The 11,516-nt window shown below is 43.9% G+C and overlaps 1 protein-coding gene across 1 annotated transcript in view; it reads left to right on the top strand.

Moving 5' to 3' along the window:
• Window positions 1-3,150: 3,150 nt before the first annotated feature.
• The window catches only part of Tecta (tectorin alpha), a 68,883-nt gene continuing 60,517 nt past the window's right edge, over window positions 3,151-11,516 (top strand). Inside the window, exons 1-3 of the mRNA XM_036192464.1 lie at window positions 3,151-3,214; window positions 6,326-6,459; window positions 9,060-9,347. Of these exons, the coding sequence (XP_036048357.1) occupies window positions 3,151-3,214; window positions 6,326-6,459; window positions 9,060-9,347 (486 nt within the window). The remainder of the gene's footprint in view (window positions 3,215-6,325; window positions 6,460-9,059; window positions 9,348-11,516) is intronic.

Here is an 11,516-nt window from a genome sequence, read left to right as displayed (position 1 = left end):
AGAAAGGAAGCTGAAGCAATTAGTATATGCTACCAGCAGGGTTTTTAAGATCCTCTTTTGCCTCTGGACATTCAGGTCTGATGAGACTGGACTAAACGCTTAATCAGGACCAGGCAAAGGGCTATGCTACTCTAGGTGAGTCTTGGACTTGAATTCTGTTTTACATAGGCATCAAACAACTATGTCTTCTGTTACATAAACATGTGCCTTTTGGAAGAAAGGAGTCATTCGGCATCTGTACGTGTGGGTCTATGGGGAGAATTCACATTACCAGGGAAAGAATAAACGCATTGTGCAATGCCTACACAATTATCACAGGTTTTTGGCAAAAGATGGGGGAAACTTTTGGTAAAAACCTGGTTCTCCTAACACTCTTGTCCTTTTAGCACAACATATGCAAAGCTGGGATTGTTTGGATTCATTTTATTTCGGGTACAGGCAACATTTCAGTGTCTGGCCAGAGAAAGATTTGGACAAATTTAAAATTCCTATTGATTTGATTTACAAGAGGACCTTTCCTGCTGCATCCAAATTACTTCTTCCTTTTTTAAAAAAAAATGAATTCCACTTTGAGTATTTTAATTTTGGTGGTAGCAACAGCTATTTTGCAGTCTCCACATGTTTAAATTTTTCTTTGAGATTCTTTTGTACATGAAGATTATTTCTATATCACTCTTACCCCTCCCTCCTTCCCTCAAATCGCCCCCCAATTCATGATCTCTTAATTATTATTGTTACATAGACATGCATACATACATGCATACATATATACACACATATATATGTACAAATGTATACACAATCTACTGAGTCCATTTAGTCTTGCTTGTATGTGTGTTTGTCCGGAGTTAATCACCTGGGACTGGACTTAGTTTATGTTCACTGGTGTTGTGCAAGTATCAAGCTGAACACAGTTTTCTTTTGTTTGAACTGCCTTTCAAAGTCCTTTCTGGATTCTTTCATGAGGAGAAGCCTGTACCCCACCACCTGTGAAGACCCTAAGGGGTATCAGTGGAAGTGTCTCGGGCATAGTTTCCCTTTCCTCATTTGCCTGGGAAACACCACTGTGCATCTGTGTATGAATGGGAGAGAGAACAAGGAATAAAAACCTAGATACATTCGAGGAAGTTTCTTGTAAATGCTTTACAGATCCCTGTCGGGACAGGGAACAGAGTAGAGCCTGTATGTGAACAGATAAGAAAGGAAGAAAGAAAGAAGAAAGTGAGAGAAGAAAGAATGGAAGGAAGAGGGAGGGAGGGAGGAGGAAGGAAAGAGAGAAAGAAAGAAGGAAGAAAAACAAAGAGAAAGAAAGAAAGAAAGAAGGAAGGAAGGAAGGAAGGAAGGAAGGAAGGAAGGAAGAAAAGAAAGAAAACTTCAGTAGAAAACCAACTTTATTTAAATGCTGGAGGGAGCGCTCTGCTGGGCTTTCTCCCATGCTGGTGGATGCTAATTCTGTAATGCTAGACACTTGCCTCCTTTGGGGTACAAAGAGAGAAAGGGAGAGTTCCTTTGTGTTTTTCAGTGCAAAGTGATTCTGATCAGAGAGAACCAAGGTTTCAGCTCCAAGTACCTGACATTTCCATCTGAATCCACTTTTTTTTTCTTTTTAAAGGAGGGGGGAGGTCTAGTTTTTCAGGAAAAGAGCCTCTCTACGCAATCCTGAAACTGATCTTCAGATTTACTTTTCCTTAATCAATAGAAAGCAACTTGATTGCAACTCAACCCTCCCTGACTCTAGTGCAGGACTAACTGAATTTTTGGTTTTAAGAGTTCAGGATTCGGACGTCATTTCAGGAATCAGAAATAATTGGCAGAGAGGTGAGGAGAACTGACGGGGATTCTTGTGCCTAATTTTCTGGGCTCACCAAGATTTGGCTTAATATTTTTCACTCAGTCCCTCCAGCCTCGACAGAACAGGTTAGTGGCACTTTTCATACGTACAAATATCTAAACGAATCCTCCTCACTGCTGTTGTCTGTGCTGTCTCCGCCAAGGCCTCCCTCCAGCTTGAAGCTTGCACTGCCTCTCCTAGAGCTGTGTGTGATATCTGCTGGAGCCGTCTACCATTGGTAGCGAAACTGGCTAGAGTTTACTACATGCTGGAGACTTCAGTGTGCATGACTAATGGCTGAAGATTGCCTTAAGACTCTCACAGTATCAAGTCATTGCTTTTTCCTAAAAGTTTGGCTTTAAAAAAAACCTGATAGCCCCAAATGGTAAGAGCAGGGTGTTTATCTTTAAGAATACTGTCAGGAGCAGGTTTCCTGGACTGCACTTTGGTTCTCAAGCTGGTGCATGGTGAACTTGGAGCTTGCTTGCGTGTGTGTGCCTGCATCTCAGCTTTTTTGGAGCAGTACAGACCATCTATGTTCTTAACAGAGGGTAAAGCCACCCGCTCAACTGATTGTAAATTAACATGCAAATGAGTTCAGTTTTTGTGATGTTCCTTCTTTTAATTAACTTCCTGGAACTAACGTGTTGTTCATGTGCCGGCTTCTATTTCTGTTGTAATTCCAAGGAGCCACTCTGGTGTGCTGCTTCTTAAGCACCAAGGTAGCCATCCATCATTCATTTCACTATAGAGTATCAGCGGACAATCTGAGACCACCTGTGAGTCTGCTCCGTAAAATAATGGATTGGCTCCATGTCATTGAGAAGAGGATGTCATACTCTAAATCCTCCTATCTGGAGAAACACATGTTATTTTAACCAACATTTCTTTGACCCTGGTGGAGAATACTCTTGAAAAATCAGGGCAGTTAGGTCTTACAGAAGCTAGAGTTCCAGACACCCAGTCTGGGATCTGTGTTTTTGGAGTTGGATGTTATTTTTTTTTTTCAATCAGATGCAGAGTAGACACCTTCCCCTTGCTCCTTATACCTTGCATCACTCCCATCTAACTCCCTGACCACTTAACACACTTCTAGGCAGCCTTCTTCTGGGGGTCTACTTTGTTCCCCAAGTATTGAACGCAGGAGGACCCTCTAGCCTTCTGAGAATTCCAACCGACTCTGAAGGATTGATGTTGTGATGTGAATTTGTTCTGTGATGGTTGTGGTGTGTCTCGGGATTTGCCACCAAACACACCTGGTGTTCTATTTACTCTGGCAAGCAGGGGATTTTTTTCCTTTTTCTCTTTAAAATTCCAGGATGAATTATTCATCATTACTTAGAATTTGGGTCTCTTTCATCTTCGCACTTGTACAGCACCAAGGTGAGTACGACAGAATCTCATGAAGCTCTTGATCAGCATGCTCTTGAATTTATAAAGAGACACTTTTGTTGGCACCATAATTGCAAGGGCAGGTGTACATGTGTCTGCAGATACAACAAGAAAAAAAAAAGTAAATTAAATTCTGTTGTCAAGGGTAAAATGCATTAACTTTGAACGATGCTCACTTTTTCTTATTTAACTTCGAACATAATTTTTATATACCAATGAAGGTCTATAAAATAATACAGACTAATTCTAGTGCAAGTACATGCAGGGGTTGAGGCTGTCCACCCCCTCCCTCATCATCCATCCCATTTCCACTTAGCTTATTGTTGGAGACTTTACACAGTGTTCTTATTTTAACTCCAAGTTAGGAAGTTACAGTAGTAGCCTTGGTATTAATGACCTGTTTCTCAGGGACCTATGACATTGGCCAACAATGTCAAACTATGAAATAAGCTAATGAATTCCCTCAGTGCTCAGGATCCCTTATTTTCTCTTTGTATCTCTGTCTATGGTTAGCAAAGGACCATGTGCCTGTCTTCCTCCTACTGCTGTTCATGGGTTTTTAGATTAAAAAGATAGGACAATCCATGTACATCTTGTTTTTTTAGGGCTTATATTCCAAAGCCCTTTTATTTTGCATGTTCATGTGTTAAGTTCAGCTGCTGCATGGTCCCATGTCTTAGATGGGCTTTTCCTTTAAGATCATGTCCACTGTACTAGAATTGGGTGAGTTAATAGTTGTAGGATGTAACCCAAAGTAACAATAGAATGAGTTCCCTACAATAATTCCAGTGACTCCATCTTCTACCTCTACTCCAAGGAAGTGTATTTTTCTTTGGTGAAAAAGAGAAATCCTGGAAACACAACTATACTTATTGTGTAATTCCCAGTTTAGAGCAAGCATGGGCAGGGATAGTGTTTCTGTTGCTAACTCTGACACTCTCGGTAGGCTATGTTGCCAAATGTTCTATTTTCAATAGTAATAGGTTCTGAGATGGAAATCACTGTTGTTTACGTCTGTTCCCTTTTGTTGAGTGCCTTATTTTATTCAACAGATCTTTGTTGAGGGTGTACAGTATTAGATGTACTTATCTGTAATGTTCTTAAGATGGAAAACTTTTAACTGCCTGTTATTTCTGTTCAAAATCACAAACTAAGTGAAGAATCTTGGAACAGACAGAGAAGTTAGGGTGGTCTCCATCCATCATTAATGTTTTATATTTCCTTAAAAGGGAGTTTTGATCGTCCCTTCTCCAGATAAGATTGACCACTGCTGTACAAAATACCAATTAAACCTTTGCCTGGAAATGATGACTATGCCATGTTAACTGGAGCCCTTTTCAGTACTGGGCATGACTCCCAAAAAGCTTCCCACAAAGGACAAACCTGTAGTTTGATTCTATTTGTGCTAGTAATTCAAAGCAGTACTTCAAATTTAATAAGTACCTGTGTTTAATGCCATAGTAAGAATTGCAAACAAATTTTTGAAGTTTTTATCTTCTAGAAACTTGTACTTTGTTAGTATAATGTCAATAAGAATGCTCAAAGGGCCTTTCTAAATGCTGATTGTGACATCAAACACAGGTCAAACAGCCACAGCATCTCCTCCAGGTTAGGAAACTTCTGAGATGTGTGGCACAATGTGTGAATACTAATGACTGGACTAGTTTCCTGATTTTCTGATGCTGTCCCCCAGAAAGAGAGTCAGGGTGGACCTGCACCAACTCCCCACTCCAGAACTAAGGAGCTGGCACTTTGCCTGGCCCTCCAGGCTGCTGTCTGTCCACTCTGCAAGCTCTTTTCAGGAGCTGCTGTCTGCTCACTAAAAGACTCCCCAAGGGGAAGAACTGGCCATGCCCAGTTGTCCTCCATCCTATCAGTTCCATCAGTGCAAAGCAGGGACTTTCCCGGAGAGAGGGGTGACATGAGACTGGGTGTCAGCTTCTGGACGGGCTTGAGAACTGTGGCCACAGCCTAGCATGGATCAGCTGCCCCACCCCCACCCCCAGAAAACTGCAGATAAACTTTCAAAGGAAGAAAAATGTTCTGTTGTCCAACTTTCATTCAAAAGAAGAAAGAACAGTGGCAGAGAAAAGTGATACCAGGCATGACATGTTGATTATTTCAGAGGTGCAGTTGTGCCCCAGGTCCTTAGTAGCATAGGACCTGGGGACATTATCTTATTTTTCCCACACCTTGCAAGAGTTTGCATGGGAAACTCAAGAGTTTGCATGCCAAGCATCCAGGAAAGAAGTGCTGCCGTCACAGAAGGGGTCTGTGTAACACGTGATCTTTGACTAAGAGGACCAGGAAGAACATTGTTTCTGCCCTACACAGCACTTCAGCACTCCACACCCCTAACCCCACCACACACACACACATGCACAAGCACATGCACATGTGCACATGCACACACACACACACACACACACACACACACACACAGCTCCTTCTGTTGGAGGATCCCATGTCGCTTTTTGTGGCTAGAGCTGGGCAGAGAGCCTTGGGCCAGTCTCAGTCAAGGTCACTCACTGGCCATTACTATCAACCCTTTCCTCCCCACTTTGTGCTGGTTCCAATATTATTCCTCTTGGGCTCTGATGCCTGTTGCTGTGTGGCAGAAAGGATACGAGTCTTAGGAAAAGCTGATTCGACCATCCTAGTGAATAGAATTCTTAGCTTAGGAGGGGGTGCTCTGTGGTTACATCCACCTTCTTGCCATCCAGTTGTCTACTCAAGAGGCAAGTCCTCCTCAACCATGCCAGATCTAAAGGCCACCTCCCTACACTGAGAGATCTCCAGGTACCCACGCTGGTATAACCTCCCCACTCACTGTCACCACCAGTCTCTCCAATGCATGGACACAGAGGGATAAAGCACATAGGTCTTTGCTTTAAGTAGAGACTGTGTTCCTTTTGTTTCCTCCTTGCCCAGAGACAGAAGATCCTCGACTAGGTATAGCATGGGTGGAAAGGCTGTCTGCCCTGCCTTTGGCTTATAAACCGTACTCAGACAAGCTGGCTTTAGTGGGTCGGAGGGGAGTAGCTTGCCAAAGGGAGGAGGCAGCTGCTCTCTAACCTCTGTAACAACCATCTCTCTTAACAGCCCAGCCCAGGGAGCTCATGTATCCATTTTGGCAGAATGACACCAAAACCCCTAAAGTAGACGATGGAAGCTCATCTGAGATTAAGTTGGCCATCCCTGTTTTCTTCTTTGGTGTTCCTTACCGCACCGTCTATGTAAGTGCAGAAACGGCTCTGGAGCCGTGCTCCATTTTGCTGGTCATTAAGAGAAGCATTTTAAATACCCCCTTCCAGGGCTCTGAGGATGGAGGATTTACTGGCGGCCAAAACGACAAGTTCTGAGATTTCATGAGCTGATGGGTTTTATGATTAAGAAAGTCAAAGGTATATTTAATGGCTAATGTTCATAGTGGAGGAGTATACAGGGCAATAAATTGCCTTTGTGGGTGATTAAACACAGAAGTGAAGCAGAGGCCCCAATGCCATCCACATTATTTCTGCTACTCAACAAGATAAAAAAAAGATACAATGAACCACAATAGGAGCAATATCATTTTCTGCTCCCTTCTGGGGGTGTGAAAAGTTTAGGCATCTGCTCTTCTTGGGCATCTGACCAATTTGAAGCTGAGCTGGAGCGCCAGAGATGGATAATCAATGGCTGCATAAAAGTTGTTTGCAGAATTGGCCACCCTCCTTCGGTCTGTAGCTAGGCCAGAGGGTGCCATGGTCCAGCCTGCCCTAGGAAGCACTTCCGTGGCTGTCAGAGCTCTCCCAGACACCTACGTTCTCAGGATGTGTTGTTTGGATGGTTGAAGTAGGTGCTGGGGAGACTGTGGTTTGGAGCAGCTGAGCCTGTCTTTATCTCTGCCCTCATGGACCAATGGAGACGTAGGCAGAATCTGTGCATTCACCCTAGGAGGAACACACAAAAGAAATTTGGAGCATTTCCTTGTCTGCCCTAAGACTGCTGCATTGGCAGTTTCTGGCATACCGCTGGAAAAACCCCTCCCCTACGACACTAACTAAGGGCTCCTGAAACATCCCAAGTATCAACCTGCCATGTCTCCTTCCATCCCAGCTGACTCCGAACCTGGGGGGAGGGAGCGGAAGCTTACTAATCTACCTTAATGAGCTCTCCAGGTAAGCCTGGTGCCCACAAAAGTCTGAGAGCCACTGCTCTCAACCCTAGAACACAATCAAGACACATGTGAGCACTGCCAACCTCCTCCGCAGGTGCGCCTGTGTGTTTTAATTGCACCTGTTTTTCCCTAGCAAATACATGGCTCTGGTATCCTAACTGCTTTTATGCTCTCCTCACAGCAGGGGCCTCCCTGGTCTGTGTCTGAGGGAGCTGACTGTGAGTTTTGAGTGTGCTGACCTGCTTTTGGAGATGAGAGGCCTTCCATTCCGGGGGTCTTGGCCTCCCAGGCCCCTAGAGTGTATATTTCATTCAGTTCCTCTTTCTCTTCCACCACACAGTGTGACATGGGGATTAAAAATCCATGGCCTTGCAGAAGGACAAACCATAGTTCAGGGCAGGATCATTGGAGGGTAAACTATACTGTGAGTTCCCAGTGCTCTGAATAGTACAGTCTTTCAATCATTCAAAGGCCTCTGGGTGGCTCTTTGTTCCTCAAAGACAACAGGTTTCCAACATCCCCCTATTCTGGCCATCTCATACCTTAAACCTCACAGAATTTCTTCCAATGCATTCTGAGGTACCCTAGGTCCAGCTGCAAAGCCCCTTCCTAAGGGACTAGGGTCACTGTTAATGTCTACTCTGCTGCTGATGGATAGGAATATAATGAACAATTTGACCTAGAGAGCAATCATCCCTAGATTTTCTCTGCCCGGGAACTGCAAATATTCCCACCACAGGTGTTTCTGCCACAGCAGCCATACAAGCCACCAGCTTAAGTCCATTTCTCTCAGACACAGGGTTGATTTTAGGTCCCTAGTGAACTGAGGGACCACATTGCAGCAAGGTTTTGTTATTTCCTGCATTTACTAAGCCATTTCCAGATCATGAAACAGTAACTAGTAGGTAGTCATTTACTCATACACGTGAAGTACTCATGTCACAATTTTTATGCAGAGAAGGCACAAAGGCACTTTCCCATGACAAGAGCCAGGCAGAAACTGGACATCTTTAGGTCTTCACCTTGTCCTTTTTCTGAATGAGGAAGTACTTATAACATCAAAAGAGTTTTTATTTGTGTGTTTGTTTGTTTGTTTCTTTGATGTCTCACCCAGAGCATGATATGGCTCACCCTGAGATCTGAGTTCAGCAAAGGAACGTCTGATTCATCTTTCTCTGACTCATTATGGAGTAAGGCACAGGGGACACCATGAAGCGCTTCAGTTATTAAATTGAACAGTACTTTCATGTCGGTCTGCTTCCCCCTGTCTAGTTTGCATCTGTGACTCTCAACACATGTGTCTCTTTTTGTCTCTATTACCCCTAGGTTGGCTTCACACACACACACACACACACACACACACACACACACACACACACCCACCCCAGTAGCATTCCATAAATGCACATAGGGATAGGACAGAGAACATAAACACGAGACTGATTATTAATCAGGAATGATGTGGCTACACACTGAACATGAGAGAAAACCCATGAGACTGTGTGGGAGGAAGCGAACCTCCTCATATGAACAATGGAGCTGGTGTCTAGGGGTTCAAAGTCAGCAATTTAAAAGCCCTTTTCACTGATGGGATTGGCTGTGTGTCTGTTCTAGCTGGTGACCCTGAAGTTGCCCTGTTTTCAGGTCCACTGTGCAAAACCTCTTTTATTTTTGTAGGTCAATAACAATGGTGTTGTTTCCTTCAACGTGCTAGTGAGCCAGTTTACGCCGGAGTCCTTTCCCTTGACGGATGGGAGGGCCTTCATTGCTCCATTCTGGGCAGATGTGCACAATGGAATTCGGGGGGAGATCTATTACAGAGAGACCATGGACCCTGCCATCTTGAGAAGAGCCACCAAGGACATCAGGAAGTACTTCAAAGACATGACAACCTTCTCTGCCACTTGGGTTTTCATTGTGACCTGGGAGGAAGTCACGTTTTATGGAGGCAGCAGTACCACACCTGTAATCATTCAACTTCTCCGCTTTCTACTGGTCTCTGACAGCTAATTCTTGTCCATCCCCACTACCGAGCAGGAGTCTAATTGGTAGAGCTGAGGAATGTCAGTTTGCTTGAGTTAAACTAATGGGTCTTGCCACCTACTTTCCAGGAAACAGAGGGAAATATCAGCGTGAACCGGTCCAGTCAGCTGAAATATTTCAGATGTGTCTCTCCAATCACAATTCATTACTAATGTCTAAAAGGAGTCCCCTGACAACATTCCTGCAGTAGGTAGTGTTCTATCTGGGGGAGTGACCACGACACAGAGACTTGTCCAAGGCCATGTAATTAGGGATCTTTTGAGGGACACAAAGGTCTCTTTCACTTGCCAGGGGCACAAAGGTTTCATACTATCAATAATTTCCCTTTTCTCCTCCCTCCATAAAATCTGATAGCAAGAGGAAAGCATCATGCTGGATTTGGGAACAAACAGCCTGGTTCATTTTGTTATGTTATTACATTTTTTTTTTATTGTGACCAGGGCTGAAATGATTCATATTTGATGTTAATTAGAGTGGGCAGTTAAAGCAGTTCCTGAATAAAGTTTCAACATCTGCTCTGAGATCCCAAATGAGCAGTCAAAATAAAAATCAAATAAAAAAGATTATCTCTGGTAATATCATAGAGACAATCAACTTTCTGCCTTCAGGGGCACAACCCCAGTTTCCATGAATGTGTACAGCTTGTTTGGGTGACCATGATAGGGGAGATTTTTGAAGTTGCCAACATATGCGTCTTCAACTGCAGTTCCCTAGTAAGCAAAGACACTTAAAAAAAAATCCTCTTCTTTCTTAGGGTTATTTCTAATCCCATCTGTTTTCCTGGCAATGATTTGACTATTTAGGGGTGGAACAGAAATTCCTGCATAGCAGAGAGAGGTTAAAAAGTGCTGGTCTTGCAACTCACAGCCAGGATGCAATGAGCGTGTGTTTTAGCATTGTCTGACGAGAGCAGCTCAAAGCGCTTTATTGCTAAGAGGTCCTGCAGAACAGAAAGACGCACGTTTAAACAGCAGATGCATTGGCTAGAAATAACCTCTAAAGAAGCATGCATCTCCCTCTGTCACGTTATGGATCACTAACGACTCCTCGGGTGATGTTTTATGTCCTTTAAACCTCGTATCTTACAGCGCTGGGATGCAGGGTGCCAGCAATCGATAAATTTTAGTGTCAGTGAAGGGGTGGAGGAGAGAAGAAACGCCCGTCAAATGCTGACCACCATTTCCCCCCTACCAAACCTCTACTGGCCATAAAAATGGCAAGATAATGTGGGTACTTTCTGCTTTCTAGTTGGGAGTGAGTTTCTAAAGCCAGTGAGATCTGTTTCTGTGAGGGTGAATGGTGAAACCTTGGAGGGCTTTGAGCTCTGTGAGAGAAGAAAAAGGATGATGTAGATCAGCAAAGTGCCCATCCATCCCCTTTGAAATGGACCCACTTGTCCCACCCAAGACTGCCCATCACCGGCTCCACTAAACCCAGGGTTAGAGAGATCTTAGAGAAGGAAGTGTCAGGGAAGCACAGCTGGAGAGGAAATAGATGTGCTTAAGAAGAACTAGTATTTACTACAGTGTTTACTGGTACTGTGTACCAGCCATGGCAGTACCAGGGGTTAGCCACAGCTAATCCCCATAAACATTCCCCAAGTGCTATAATCCAAGGAGACAATAATAGGGATTGAAACCTCCTAAGAGACAGAGCAAAGGCTTCACACTGAACTCTGTAGGCTGGGTCCTGGACCCTTTCTTCCCATGCCTCCTCCAGGTACTATGCTGAGAAGTTCTCTGAATTCTTGAAAAACAAGGTTGTGCAAAAACAGATCTAGAAGGGTCTTTAAATGAGTATTGGAAAAATATGTGCATAGGTGTGTGTGTGTGTGTGTGTGTGTGTAAGAGCAGGTGAGGGGTGAATATGCCTGTGCATGTGTGATATAGTCAGCCTTGGAGTGGCTGGTTGGTTTAGGAGTAAGAAGGGATGGCGTGATTTGGGGAGGTACTCTCAAAACTTGCTTGAGCCAAAGATATTTCCAACATAAACCTGATAGAGGGTTGGGGATTTAGTTCAGTGGTAGAGCTCTTGCCTAGCAAGCACAAGGCCCTGGGTTTGATCCTCAGCTCAAAACAAAACAAAACAAAA

Source organism: Onychomys torridus, chromosome 7, assembly GCF_903995425.1.
Source record: "Onychomys torridus chromosome 7, mOncTor1.1, whole genome shotgun sequence".
Classification (NCBI taxonomy): domain Eukaryota; kingdom Metazoa; phylum Chordata; class Mammalia; order Rodentia; family Cricetidae; genus Onychomys; species Onychomys torridus.
Note: the sequence above shows the minus strand (reverse complement) of the source record. Positions and strands in the feature narration are given on the sequence as shown.